The sequence below is a fragment of the Malassezia pachydermatis genome (genome assembly GCF_001278385.1).
Source record: "Malassezia pachydermatis strain CBS 1879 chromosome Unknown scaffold2, whole genome shotgun sequence".
Classification (NCBI taxonomy): domain Eukaryota; kingdom Fungi; phylum Basidiomycota; class Malasseziomycetes; order Malasseziales; family Malasseziaceae; genus Malassezia; species Malassezia pachydermatis.
Window position 1 is genome coordinate 1,216,325 of NW_017253139.1, and position 13,592 is coordinate 1,229,916.

The 13,592-nt window shown below is 60.3% G+C and overlaps 6 protein-coding genes across 6 annotated transcripts; 2 read left to right on the forward strand and 4 right to left on the reverse strand.

Annotated features, from left to right (window-relative positions):
* Positions 1 to 241: 241 nt before the first annotated feature.
* Positions 242 to 5,464, forward strand: Malapachy_2712 (cysteine-type endopeptidase; the record flags this gene model as incomplete). The annotated part of the gene is made up of 1 exon (XM_018137200.1): positions 242 to 5,464. The coding sequence occupies one exon, from the start codon at positions 242 to 244 to the stop codon at positions 5,462 to 5,464; it is 5,223 nt and encodes a 1,740-aa protein (XP_017993269.1).
* On the reverse strand, positions 5,441 to 5,992 carry Malapachy_2748 (hypothetical protein; the record flags this gene model as incomplete). The annotated part of the gene is made up of 1 exon (XM_018137236.1): positions 5,441 to 5,992. One exon carries the CDS (start codon positions 5,990 to 5,992, stop codon positions 5,441 to 5,443), a length of 552 nt encoding a protein of 183 aa, XP_017993434.1.
* Positions 5,993 to 6,055: 63 nt separating this feature from the next.
* Positions 6,056 to 7,510, reverse strand: Malapachy_2739 (rna recognition motif containing protein; the record flags this gene model as incomplete). The annotated part of the gene is made up of 2 exons (XM_018137227.1): positions 6,056 to 6,602; positions 6,630 to 7,510. The coding sequence occupies 2 exons, from the start codon at positions 7,508 to 7,510 to the stop codon at positions 6,056 to 6,058; spliced, it is 1,428 nt and encodes a 475-aa protein (XP_017993130.1).
* A 173-nt stretch (positions 7,511 to 7,683) lies between these two features.
* On the forward strand, positions 7,684 to 11,038 carry Malapachy_2687 (protein transporter sec24; the record flags this gene model as incomplete). The annotated part of the gene is made up of 3 exons (XM_018137175.1): positions 7,684 to 7,742; positions 7,771 to 7,895; positions 7,920 to 11,038. The coding sequence occupies 3 exons, from the start codon at positions 7,684 to 7,686 to the stop codon at positions 11,036 to 11,038; spliced, it is 3,303 nt and encodes a 1,100-aa protein (XP_017992777.1).
* Malapachy_2741 (gdsl family lipase) lies at positions 11,039 to 12,340 on the reverse strand (the record flags this gene model as incomplete). Its single annotated transcript, XM_018137229.1, has 1 exon — positions 11,039 to 12,340. The coding sequence occupies one exon, from the start codon at positions 12,338 to 12,340 to the stop codon at positions 11,039 to 11,041; it is 1,302 nt and encodes a 433-aa protein (XP_017993431.1).
* A 223-nt stretch (positions 12,341 to 12,563) lies between these two features.
* On the reverse strand, positions 12,564 to 13,505 carry Malapachy_2743 (gdsl family lipase; the record flags this gene model as incomplete). The annotated part of the gene is made up of 1 exon (XM_018137231.1): positions 12,564 to 13,505. The coding sequence occupies one exon, from the start codon at positions 13,503 to 13,505 to the stop codon at positions 12,564 to 12,566; it is 942 nt and encodes a 313-aa protein (XP_017993433.1).
* Positions 13,506 to 13,592: the final 87 nt, after the last annotated feature.

Genomic DNA, 13,592 nt, shown 5'->3' on the forward strand with positions numbered 1-13,592 from the left:
TTTGTGCAAGCAGAAGGGGGAAGTACAAGATCGCATGACGATCGTCTTTCTGCTGCTCCAAGCGCGCACGTCACGCTCTGATCACGGCGCTGTCTGGTGCCTGTACGGCGCGGTGTGGGGTGCAGCAGGCTTCCCAGCACTCTCTCCACACGCGCGCTCGCGCACGTGATCTCAACACCGACACCCATCCACAGCGCGGCGTTGTGGGACGACGCGTATTCAGAGGGTGTGTGCCTACCGGATGGCGCCAGGCTCACGTAGCACGGCTCCGCCCGCTAAAGCGCCACCACTCCCATGGAAAGATTTACTTCAGGTGATCACAGCGGCCCGGCCTCTGCGTCGCGCTGATGTGGCCGCGGTCATTGCGCACCTGGGCGCCGGTACGTTGGCACGTGCTTTGTCGCTCTACACGAGCAGCTCCACGCTGCCTACGTCTGCTGGTGTGGGCTGGCATGCGGATGCATCCTGGGAGGCCTCGCCGAGTCGTGTGCGTATGGCCAAACAAACAGTCAATGCCGTGCTTACGGCATTGCAGACAATGGCCTCGGCTCGTGCTGCGCCGAAAGTGGACGTGGTGCTGCCGCACATCGACTGCTTCCGTATTGCTATGAGTGCACTCGAAGTCTGCGGTACCGATGCCTCTGTTCTGGCTCCTGTCGCCCTCTCAGTACTTCGGCGGATGAGTGCGCTGCCGTGTGCGTCGCAGGCCCTGACTGAGCTCGTCGCGTTGTGCATGTACCTGCAGCGTGACGCGTCGTCGGCGTGTGTCAGTGTGCATGAGCCAGGAACACCACATACTCGTCTTATGGCGATAGTGCATGCGAAGGTGGACGAATGCAACTATGCGTACTTTACCGAAGCCCTAGCGTTGGCTGTGGCCTGTGGCCTTCCTCTTCTGACGTCGGTCGACGAGGTGGCCTCCCTGTGGCCTGCGCTGTATGCAAATTACGAACTCTTTCTTCCCTTGGCGACCTGCACGGACGAAGTGACGCGCCTTGCGTATGCGACGGAACGTGCTATATCCCATGCGCTAAGCTCTGCGCCGTCGTCCGAGCATGCATGGCCCCTACGGCTCGGCACGCTGCGTATGTTGATACCCATTTCTACCATTGACGATGATGCCTTATGGCAGCGCGTGCTTCGTGTATGCCAGTACCACGTGCGTACGCACGGCCAGGATTCACTGCGTGCCGATATGCCCGCCTTTTTGACGTGGGCCGAGGCACATCAGCGCTTGCAAGGCGCTGCCTACGATGCCTTTCTGCAATGGATGTCGATGCAGGGCCTTTCCGACGCGTTATCGTCTCAGGAAGAGGCTTCAGCGCCTCATGCCGTGGACGCCACGACGACCCTGCAAGCGTGTATGTCGCTGCAAGACGATGATCTCGCTGCAGCGCTGCCGTTGTTTTCCGTCCCATTGGCATCGGACGTGTCGTCGAGCCTACCGCGTGTGATGCGTGGCTTCCTGGGGCAGGTCAACGATACCCCTCTTTCACCAACGGCCCTCACGTTCGTGGAAACGGCCTGGCCGGCCTTCCTCGCGTGTCGCTCGGACGAGCGCCCATGGCCGTACGAAGTGGATGCTGTGCATCTCGCGCATACGGTATGCCAAGCGACCTTTGACGAGGCTCAGCCTGGGACGGCGCGCGTGTCGATGTGGACGGCTATGCTACCTTTATCGTCTGCACCCACTGCGTTTACCATTAGCACGCACCTGTTTCACTATGGAAGTCGGCTTTATGCCACGCAGGCGTACGCTTACGCTGCGCCATGGATCGAGGCGGCATGTCGTGCGTGTGAGCATGCGCTCTCGTCTGACTCGGCGCAGGACGCCTGGTACGAAGCGTACTATAAACAGACTCACGTCTTAGGCGGCGCCTACCAGCACATGGCCCAATGGGAGTCGGCGTACCGCGCCTATGAACGCGGGGCCTTGTTGACAAAGAGGTACTTGGAAGCCCACGTATCGACATTGGATCATCTGACGCCGCCCCCCATGATTGTGCGTCTGTGGACGAGTGCGCATCACGTCGCTGTTTTTGGCCTATTACAGCCGCGGCTGGTGCTGGACGTGATAGCGGCGTGGCCTGCAACTGTGCGTACGCCGATTCACGTATGGCTCATGGAAGCGCTGCGACCTATGCTGCTTCGTGACGATGCGCCTGCTGCGTTTACCACGACCATGGACGACGCTCTCGCGGCTCTCGATCCCACCTTGGCGCCGGGGGCGAGCACGCAACTCTGGCTTGGCCAGGCGGAATGGCAGGTGCTACGGGGGGATCCCATATCCACGGGCCCTGTGCTCGCCACGGCGGCCAAGCTACCAGCGTCGCCGCATCGTGAGTATGTGTATGGCGCATGGCACCTTCTGCAGTGCCTGGCTTCGATACGTGCGTGTGAGTATACCGAGGCATTGGATGCCATGGCGCAGGCCGAGAAGCCATCGCTGTCGTCCGCGCCGCGTCGCACAGCACGGACGATGCGTACACGAAGCACTCGCACAAACCAGGCACAGACACCACGTACCCCGCCAGCGCGCACTCCATCGCAGACCACCAAGTCAGAGACGCCTCGCGTTCCTCCGCTCGTCGCGCTTTGGGACTTGGCGGCAGAGGCATGGCTGCATGCAGGCATGCCAGGCGCCGCGATCCGGGCCTGGCATGCTGCGTTGGCGGCGATGCCAGAGGCTGCATCGACGGCTATGTACCGTACCATCCAGCATCGCCTTGCCGACGTATGGCTCGCGCTCGAGGCTGTGGAGGCGGCAGCTCAGTGCCTGCCTGCGTTGGACGATGATATGCCTGCTCGATGGCACTTGACGCATGCGCACGTCGCTGCGAAGCAGGGCGATATAGGACGTGCACATGCGCTGTACACGCAGGCGATAGCGGCCGCGTCGCAAGCGACGCCTGAGCCTACCTCGGCCTGGGATCGTTGGCAGGCCAAAGTCGCTCGTGTGGACTTGCAAGCGCACGCCACAGACGTCCATGTCGCTCTTTGTGTAGCGTCTCATCAGTACGCGTATGCGTTGCGATCGAGCTTGCACGCCTTGCGTCTGCGTCTGCGGATGGCGATGGTCGTATCCCAGGTCGGTCGTGTGGCATCAGACGATGAAGATGTGTTCGACTCTGCATCGTCGCAGGAAGCGCCAGCGGGGCCACGAATTACTACGCGCGCATGGGCGATGTGGCATTGGCGGACAGGCACGTCTCTCCATGCCGCATACCTTCGTCAGAGTCGTTTGCATGCACACCGCGGCGCCGTGCGCGATGCAGATGCGTTTGCCAGAGAGTGTGTCGACTTTTCCGCAGAACGTGGTGTGCCGCTGGTGTACGCAGAAGCTTTGGCATGGCGCGCAACGTGGCTTGATGCATGTGGCCAAGCTGACGAAGCACAGCAGGATGCACAGTTGGTGCGTGGATATGCACAAGGTCATGCTGTGCCTGCGCAGGTATGGACCTCGCTTCTCTCTACGCAGGAGGACAGCGAGGCAGCAAGGGATTGGTACGACCAAGTCTGTGCGTCGCTGCCCACCTCGCTTCCTGTTCTCACGACATTGCGCGATTACCTTCTTTGTCGTTCCGCATCCGCAACGTATGCACAGACCAACGACCTTTCGGCCGCCATGGATGCGCTCGCTGATGCGGATTCTCCTACAGCTTGGACTGTTCGTGCCCAGCTGCATCATCGCGAAGCACAGCGTGTGCTTCGCACAGATGCGCTCTACGCCATGCTCCCTGAGATGGCGCGGCTCATGCCGGGCGTGGCTACAGCTCCCAGCCGACCTTCCGCGGCTGCGAAGCGAGCGATCGCGCATGTACAAACGGCTATGGCCGAAGCGCGCCGTGTACTCGATGCGGAAGCCCAAGCAGACCTTCGCGATGTACGCGCGGCCTTAGACACGTGCCGTGATGGGGTCGTGACACAAGCCCTGCTTACGCACATGCATTACGACGCGGCAGGCCGAGACGCTGCGTTGTATGCGCATGCAGCGTGCACGATCTCTGTGCAACGGGATCTAGACGATGCCCTGATCGCACGCCAACGCATCGAGTCGGCTTATCCAGCAGCGTTATCGCACGACAAGGCGGCACCCCGGCCATGGGTCTTGAACGGTATTGAATGGCCAGCCACTGAAATGGCCCTTCTTATGATGCTTTCGCACGACCGACAGGACTTGATCTGTGCTCGCTTCGGCGATGGCTACCCTCCGCTGCATGTCTCTATTCCCATTGCGCGGCAGTCGCATCGCGATGGGGACGAAGAGGCATGGACCGTCGATACAGTGTTGGCGACGTTGTCAGATATGGTGCATACCTCGAACGAGCGCGTTCAAGGTGCAAAGGATGTGACTGCGCTGGACGCCCGCAAGGCATGGTGGACAGAGCGACGTGCGATGGACCAGTCGCTGGGCTCTCTGTTAGCGACGATTCAAGCGACCTGGCTGGGTGCTTTCCTTGGCCTGTTTTTCGCATGGCCACCGCCCAGCCAGCTGGAGGCCTGGCGTGCTAAAGTGGATGTGCTTGTTCATCGCGCATGCGGTGCGCATCCACGAGCTCGATCCAAAGCTCTCGGCACGGTGCCCTTACCTGCCATGGCGTGCCTAGTCGCGATGCCTTCGTATGAAAACGACGCCTTGGAAGATTGGCTACACTTTGCTATGGATGCCATTCAGCAAAGTGGCGCGCCTGTAGCGCAAGATGAAGTGGATCTGGATGCCTGCTGTGTGGATTTGCGTGGCCTTCTGGACGAATGGCACGCTCGATGGACGCCGCCGGAGGATCATCATCTCTCCCTCTTGCTCGATGGCGCACTGACACAGATACCCTGGGAATCCATGCCGGCCCTACGTGCCCACTCTGTGACACGACGTACCTCCTTCCAACCCTATGAGCCGCCTATGACACTGTCACCTGCACGCACGGCCTACGTACTGAACCCAGGCGGCGACCTACACCGAAGTGAAGAGCGCTTTGCGCCGCTCTTCCAAGCGCAGTCGACATGGCAAGGCACCATTGGCACACCGCCATTGATGGACCAGATTCCCACCGCCCTGGCCACACAAGATACCTTTTTGTACATCGGCCATTCTGCGGCTGAAATGTACATGCATCCTACACGTCTACGTGACTTGACGCGGTGCGCCGCTACAATGTTGTGGGGCTGCTCCAGCGCAGCGCTTCGTGTGCATGGCACATACCCCCCTAGTGGCACGCCCTACCTGTACGCACTGGCACAGTGCCCTTCATTAGTGGTGGCCTTATGGGATACTACTGATCGGGAATTGGATGGGGTATGTCACTATGTACTGCAGCATGTGGGCTTGCTGCCTGGCAGTGAGACGACGTGCACATTACCTCGCGCCATGGCCATGGCTCGATCCCAGTGCAAGCTGCCCTTCCTTACAGGTGCTGCATGTGTGGTATATGGTACGCCCGTATCATGGTGCAGCGGTCGGCGTTGAGGTATGGCGTTGTAGCGACTTCCATAGCGTATACATATCGCGTTCCAACTGCGTCAATGTCTGGTGCGAGGCACTCCGTTGCGTCTCCAGTTGCGCCAATTGCTCGCGGAGCGCTTTCTCTTCTTGCTCCATACGTCGTCGCTCATCCAAGTCGCTCTGGAGCCGCTCAAGCATGAGCGTATGCTTCGCTTGCGTATCCAGCGCCTCATCCATCGATTCCGCAGCTACAGGCAGTTGCTCATAAACCAAGGCCAGGTCACGGCACGCCTCAATTTGCTCGCAAAGTGCCGATGCTTCAAAGCGGTGCACTTCCAACGTACGTGCAGCATCGTCCATCGTCTGTCGTGCCTCTGCCACGTCCATGTGACGTTGCGCTTGCGCGTCATATGCGTCACGATTCATACGTTTCAACTCCGCGAGCCATGGTGTGAGATTCGTCAGCAAAGCCAGCCGCGTCTCGCGTGAAGCTCCTGGCGCTACAGGGTCGACAAGGCGATGCACTGCATCCACCACGGTACTCGACGCCATACTGCGTCGTCGTGGTATGTCTACTACGTCGCTCTATTGAGACCAACCCACCTAGGCGTCTGACTAAGCCGTGCTAAGCAACGCCCTCCACACCTGATCCACCAACGCCGGTGCGTCGTCGTCCAGCACCGGCGCCAGCGCTTCTTCAATGTCGTGGGCGTCTGCATGATCACGGAGCTTCTCCATAGCGGCATCACATAGATCCGGAACGCTCTCCCCAAAGCTCTCGGCAATGCCCGTGTCGAGCAACGAAGCAATGCTGGGCCAGTCGACGTTGGCCCAATCCGGTGTGATCGCCCATAATGTGTCACGAGAGAGAGAGGCAATATGCGCCATTCGTGCTTCGGGCGAGAGGCCACGCACCTGCTCGAGAAGCTCTGCTCGAGCACGATCGCCCGGTCGTTGCTCGACATGGTGGACTTGGAGCTTGAGGGGAGCGCCTTGCGAGGGACGCCAAGCAGGCGCCGCGGTATCGGTATCCAGCGAGGCGAAGAAGGCATCGGCCTGCCGCTGTCCTTCCACCTCTTTCTCTTTCTGCGCTGCGCGGTCGCTGTCGTCCTGCGCCACTTCGCGATCACGCACCGAGGCACGCTGCTGCAGCCATCGTCGTCTGTTGTGTGAGCAAGTCCCGACGTACCTATCTGTCCAGAACAATTCGAGGGCCAATTCGTCGTCTTCGGACATCGCATCCCAATGGGCGCGTGTCTGCACGGGATCGCGCGATGGGGTATGAGCGGCCCATGCAGCGAGACGTTCACGCTCGCGGGCCAGGTACGCGTCTTCGGCTTGGCGTCCTTCGCGCTCTTTCTTGGCTTGCTCCTGTTCGCGTCGTTGTGCTTCCCGCTTCTCATCGTCGGCTTCCGGATCGTCTATCGTTATTTCGGCGCTGGCCGCCGCAGTCGGTACAGGACTAGCACGAGCCTCCTGCGCAGCAAGCATCGCGTTCCTCTGCCGTTCCAGCTCAAGCTCCTTACGTCGGCGGGCAGCATCACTTGCCACGGCGCCAAGCCGGAACTTTTCGATCTCTGACATGACATCCTTGCGACGCTCGGCTGGAATTTCGTGTACAGGCAAATCTTTCAGGTGCGAAGGAATTTCAAAACGTTCCGGCTCCTCCCCTGTATCGGCATTGGGCGACGCCATCGCCTGCAACACGAAATCCACACGTGAACGTGCGGCGGCATCCTGCAAGGCATCGGCGTCGGTACGCACCATGGTTTTCTCAAATTCGCTGAGGAACGCACTGGTTTTTTCATCAGCTTTGACAATGAGCTTTTTTCGAGGCTGTGTACGTTCTGCACCCATGCTAGGCAGCTCCAAATCATGCAAGACATGCAGCACACGAAGCGCATCACGCAGCGTCGTAAAGTCGGCAAACCCAAACGCCTTGCTCACGCGCTTGAATGAACGGTACCCACCACATGCCTGGAACAGCTGCACCAGCCACCGATCGCTCACACCCGGCGAAATCCCACCGACAAACACCGTCGACACGGTCTCGAGACTCGCGCCGCTCATCGTGCCGCTGTGCTCGTCGTCGACCGTCGCGTGGCACGCAGTGGAGGTCCTGGCGGCGGCGGCGGCAGCAGCGCCGCCCCCGCCCCCCTGCCCAGCGGATGGAGGCGTGTACGACTCGTGCCAGCAAAAACGTGACCCCCCGCGGCGCAGCGAGCCTTCGTCGCGACGACAAGATGGCGTCCACGCAGCCGCGCCCGCCGCCGCAGCTGCCGCCTGGCTGGACCACACAGTGGTATGTATTTGAGGAAGCTGACGTCCAGGGATGAAGGTGCAGGCCGTCAAGTGTATGTGGAATCGGCGACTGGCCGCGTGAGCTGGAACCCGCCGATGATGTCGCCCACACGGCCTCCAGGCCCCCAGCGCGCTCATCCGGCAACAGCGCATCGTATGTCCATGCCTGTGAATCCAGTATCGCGTCCCATGCCACCTCAGGCTGGCGCTCGTCCAGTGCGCCCAGCGCCGATGCATGGCCGCGCGCCCAGTATGCAAGTCCAGGGCACTCGTGTGCCGTCTGGCGCTCGTCCGCCTACGCGAGCGTTCTCGGGCTCCATTTCCGTGTCCAATCCCTCAGCGATGCGCCCCTCTGTGCCATCGCAAAGTACGTCTGGGCCGACTTCGCCGATGCTCGGCGCTACCGCACGCCCGATGCGGCCTGGGGCACCGCCTCTTCGTCCTGGCGCTCCAGGCCGCCCAGGCCATGCCGCGAGTGCTAGCGTATCGACACCCGTGTCGCCCGGCGCAGCCACGCGGCCGCCGCGGCCTGCCGTGCGCCCTACACCAGCACGCCCTGCGCTAGCGAGCCGCCCACCCCCTGGCCCTCGTCGTCGTGCGTACCCTACCGCGCACATTGCGGCGCATAGTATTAGCTACTCGGGCGGCTACAACGATGTCCCGATGATGGGCCAGGAGCCCAGCTCGACGTTCACGCCTGCGACAGTGGGTCATATGCCTACCCGCAGTGTGTCTGCGGTGCATACGCCCACGCGCACGATATCGGCGGGCCATGCGCCTATGCCTTCGGCTGCGCCTGCGACGGCCTCGTTCGCCGTGCCGGAAGGTACGTTGGTCCCTGCGGACATGGCAGGCGGCACGCCGCTATCGGCACAAGCTGCGACGCCCGCCGCGGCGCCAGCGCCGGCGCCGGCGCCTGCGCCGAGTGTGAATACCATGACAGAGCAGATGCAACACATGCAAGTGTCGCAGCCGCCACGCATGGGCAACCAAGTGCAGAACACGGTCGTCGGTGCGCAGCCGCCTGTGATGAGCGAGCTGGAGGCGCAGCCGCCGCCGATCTGCTTGCCGGCCGGTGCCACTGTGACGCCCTCGTTGAAGTGCAATGCGGATCCCTCGTACCAGCGTGTGACACTTACCGCGGTGCCTTCAACGCATGCTCTTGCGACCAAGTTAAAGCTGCCACTCGCTGTGATTCTATCACCGATGCGGAGTGTGCGTCCAGAGGAGGGCGACGAGCCTGTGCCGCTGGTGACAGACTCGGTGATTGCGCGGTGCCGTCGTTGCCGTACGTACATCAATCCGTTCGTGACGTTTGTGGAGAATGGCTCGCGTTGGAAGTGTCCCATGTGCTTGATTTCCAACGAGGTGCCCCAGCTCTTTGACTGGGACCAAGAAACGAACCAGCCAGCTGACCGCTGGAAACGCCCCGAGCTCAACTCGGGTGTGGTCGAGTTTGTGGCGCCGCGTGAGTACATGGTCCGCCCACCGCAGCCGCCCGTGTACGTGTTTGTGATGGACGTGACGTTTGCGGCGGTGTCGAGCGGCATGATCTCCACAGCAGCGAGCACTATCTTGAATGCACTGGACTCGATGCCGAACAAGGATGATCGTGCGAAAGTGGCGTTCATCGGGTTTGATTCCCAGCTGCACTTTTTCCGCCTCGTGCCGGGTCAGACGGAGCCGTCGTTGCTTGTCGTCACAGACTTGGACGACGTATTCCTGCCGCAGCCGAACGACTTATTGGTGAGTCTGACGGAGTGCCGCAGTAGTATTGAAGGGCTCCTGCGTGGTCTCGCGAATATGTACAAGCAGGCCGTCGCGTCGCCCTCGGCGCTCGGCGCAGCACTGCAGGCTGCGTTCAAGTTGATTTCCGGCTCGGGCGGCAAGATTGAAGTGTTCACTGCCTCGCTCCCGAGTGTGGGCCCAGGCGCGCTGAAGATGCGTGACGATAAGAAACTATACGGTGGACCTCGTGAAGCGACGCTGCTGACGCCTGGCTCGCCATTCTACAAGACGTTCCCGATTGAGTGTTCGCGCAGCCAAGTGTCGGTGGATATGTGGCTGTTTGGCCCTGCGTACATTGATGTGGCGACGCTCTCGTGCTTGCCGCGGTACACGGGCGGCCAAACGTTCTACTACCCCACGTACGACTTGCAGCACCCCGAAAATGCACGCAAGTTTGCACACGAGCTGCACCAGGTGCTTACGAGTCCCATCAGCTACGAAGCCGTATTGCGTCTTCGTGCGTCACGTGGCATTCGCACGACGTCGTTCCACGGCAACTTTTTCGTGCGGTCGTCGGATCTGCTGGCGCTGCCGAGTGTGCCGTCTGACCAGGGGTACATGATCGAGTGCGAGGTTGATGAGCCGCTGCATGTGCCGTACGCGGTCTTCCAGAGTGTGGTGCTGCACAGCACGTCGGACGGCGAGCGTCGTATCCGTGTGATGACCACCGCTGTGCCCACGACATCGAGCCTCTCGGAAGTGTATGCGAGTGCCGACCAGGTGGCGATTGCCGGCTACCTGGCCCGCAAAGCCGTGGAAAAGTGCATCACGTCGCGCCTCGACGATGCGCGTGGCCTGCTCCGCTCGCGTCTCACGGACATCTTGCAGGCGTACCGCAGCACAATGACAAATACACGCGGCGGCAATACCGCGCATTTGACATTATGCCACAATCTCTCATTACTGCCCCTGTTGGTGCTAGGCCTGCTGCGCAACCGTGGTTTCCGGATGGGCATGCAAATCCCGATCGATGTGCGTGCGTACAACCACACGCTGCTCCAAACGCTGCCGCTGGAGCGGCTAGTGCCGTTCCTTCTGCCGGTTCTCTACTCCCTCCACAACATGCCCGCTGACGCAGGCACCATGGACCCTACCACCCAGACACTGATCATGCCTCCGCGTCTCACGCTGACCAGTGAGCGGTTCGAGCGACATGGTCTTTACCTGATCGAAGACGGTATGTCGACGTTCCTGTGGCTCGGCCGTGCTGCAGTCCCAGCCCTTACCATGGACGTGTTTGGTGCACAAGATTACCAAGCGCTGCAGTCGGGCCCCGTCACATTGCCGGCGCTCGACAACGCCATGTCGAAGCGTGTGCGTGCGATTGTCGAGCGCGTCGGTACGCAGCGCCGTGGGCCGTACATGTCGAACGTGTACATTGTGAAGGAAGATGGCGATCCAGGTATGCGTTTGCTTGCTTTAAGCCGAATGATTGAAGATCGCTACGAACAAACAAGTGGCTATCTCCAATTCCTCGGTCAACTACGCGATAAGATCAACGGGACTTGATTACGGGGCACTCGACGGGGCCGGCGCAGGCTCGCTCGATGGCGGCGGAGCAGCCGAGCCACTGGACGTCGACGAAGCAGCCAGAGCCGAGCTACTGCTGGGGCTACCGCCCACAGCAGCGCCACCCACCGAGTTGCTGTCCTGTCCCATCTTCGGCTTCGCACGCGAGGCGACGAGGTCCATTTCATTAGCTGCCACCATAGCGAATTGTTGATGCGTGTGCGATGTAGGGTGGTAAATGTCCCAGAACACGTACGTGTTCGGGTTCTCACACAGGCTACGCGGCACACCCGCATCGATTTCCACCTTGTGCACACCACGCAAGCAAGCATCCGTCACGTTGGTCACGTTGTTCTGCTGCGCCTGCGCCATGTACAGCAGCAGCGGGTTCTGCATGTCCACCACGTACACCGTCGAGCTCTGGTTCAAAAACATCTTGGCGCGTGACTTCATCATCTCGTTGAACACATTGGCGAACATCGTAGCGCCAGCCGACGACGACGCATTGGTGTAGTTGAGCCCGTGCGGAAGGCGGCCCATGTCAGTCAGCGTCGGGATCATGAGATACTTGGCACCTGTCGAGGCCAGACGGTCTGCCTGCGTCAACAGCGAGTCCACCGAGCGGTTGGCCAACGACACAGGGTTGGTGTCGTTCTTCATGCCGAAGAAGAAGTCGTTGGAGCCAGCCGCCAGAATGTATAGACCATTCGGGTCCGACTTGTTCTGCGCATCTTTCAAATAGTTGTCCACCTGCATCGCGAGATCCGGCACCTGGATCGTGTCGTTGAGACCAGCCAAGCCCTGCACCAACGAGTTGTTGGTCGTCGCACCACCAAATGCGTAGCCAGCCATGTCCGCACGAAGCTTCTGTGCCAGCTGCTCAGGCCACGTCATACCATTGGTGAAGCGGCCATCCGCGTAGGCAGAGTCAGCCGGCCACGTCTTGTTAGAGAGGACAAAGTCGCCGTTGCCCAGATCAACATACGAATCACCAAACACGACGACACGCGAGATGTACGGCACTTTGCCAGAGGAGTTGAACGAGGGCGAGGGCGCAGCCGCTGGCGCGGCCGCCGCACTGCTAGGGGCAGAAGACGACGAGGCAGGAGCACTCGACGACGCGCTTGAAGGAGCCGCCGACGACGCCACACTCGACGGCGAAGGCGCAGCAGAGCTGTCGCCACTGCCGAACGTCGACACGGCCTGCTGCGAAGGCGCAGACGGCGGATCACTAGACTGGGCTTGCGCCACAGCAGCGCACAGAGTGCCCGCTACAGCAAAGACAGTTCCCAAACGTACCATAATTCAAGTAACAAGGGAACCTACATAATTACCACACCCCACTTCCAACACCAGGCCTGCCCGAGGCAGCCAAACACACACGCCGCGTTTAGCAACACGGATGTCACGGCCTAATTTGGCCGAAACACCCAATCAGAGACCCCGCGGTTCATTTTTGTCGCTGTCCACAGGGACCACCTACGCTCTCAGCGTGGAGAACACGTGCCACTTAGAACGACAGCGCTCACGAAAAGAGGGGCAATGCCGCGTCCCCCAGCAACTTGTGTGCTTGGGCCGTAGGGTGGTAGATATCCCAGAAGAAGTAGGCGTCAGGGTTGTTACATACATGTCGCTTTACGCCCTTTTCGACTTCGGGCTTCGTAGTGCCTTGCAAGCATGCGTCCGATACGTTGTCCAGTCCGTAGCGCTTCTTATGAGACTTGATACGACCCACCGCTTCGTGCAAATCGAAAATGTACACAGTCGCATCACGGCTTACATCGTGGGCGGCCGAGCGAAGGACCTTGTTGAAGTGGTCTACAAACAGCGTACTTCCCACAATATCAATCAGATTGCTGTAGTGCAACGCTGCTGGTGTCTTCGTCATATCGCTAAGCGTGGGGAATACAATGGTTTTCGCGCCATGGCGGATCAGACGACGCGCCTCGGCCTCCAGAGTTCGGACAGCCGTCTCAGCCAAACCAAATAGGTCCAACGTCTTGGCCGTGCCGAAAAACACGTCGTTGGAGCCACCAGAGACAATGTAAATACCACTAGGATCCGCTGTGCCATTGACGAGATCCAGGTATTGACCCACTTGGTGAATCACGTCAGGCACAGGCAACGTGGAGTTGTAGTCCGAATAGCCCTGCGCAGCGCTATTGTTGGTGGTCGCACCGCCATACGCGAAGTCGTGCACGTGTGGGACGTGCAGAAGATTGGCAAGCTGCTCAGGCCATGTCTCTCCATTGCTGAAGCGACCGTCAAAGTACGCGCGGTCAGACGGCCATGTCTTGTTGGACAACAGGTAGGTGCCATTGCCATTGTCCACAAGCGAGTCGCCAAATACTACGATACTAGTGTAGTTCGTAGATGTAGCACGCTCTTCCAGAAGGGGCGTAGTAGGCAGAGCCAACGCGCATGTAGCGCTCAACAGAGCTAGGATGCCAGCCGAGAGGGGCCACATGGGAAAGTCGGAGGGGGGGGAGCCGGCATTCGCGTGCGTTTTTTATTATTTAAAAAATTGATTTACCGGGTGTGCGACGCTCGAAGG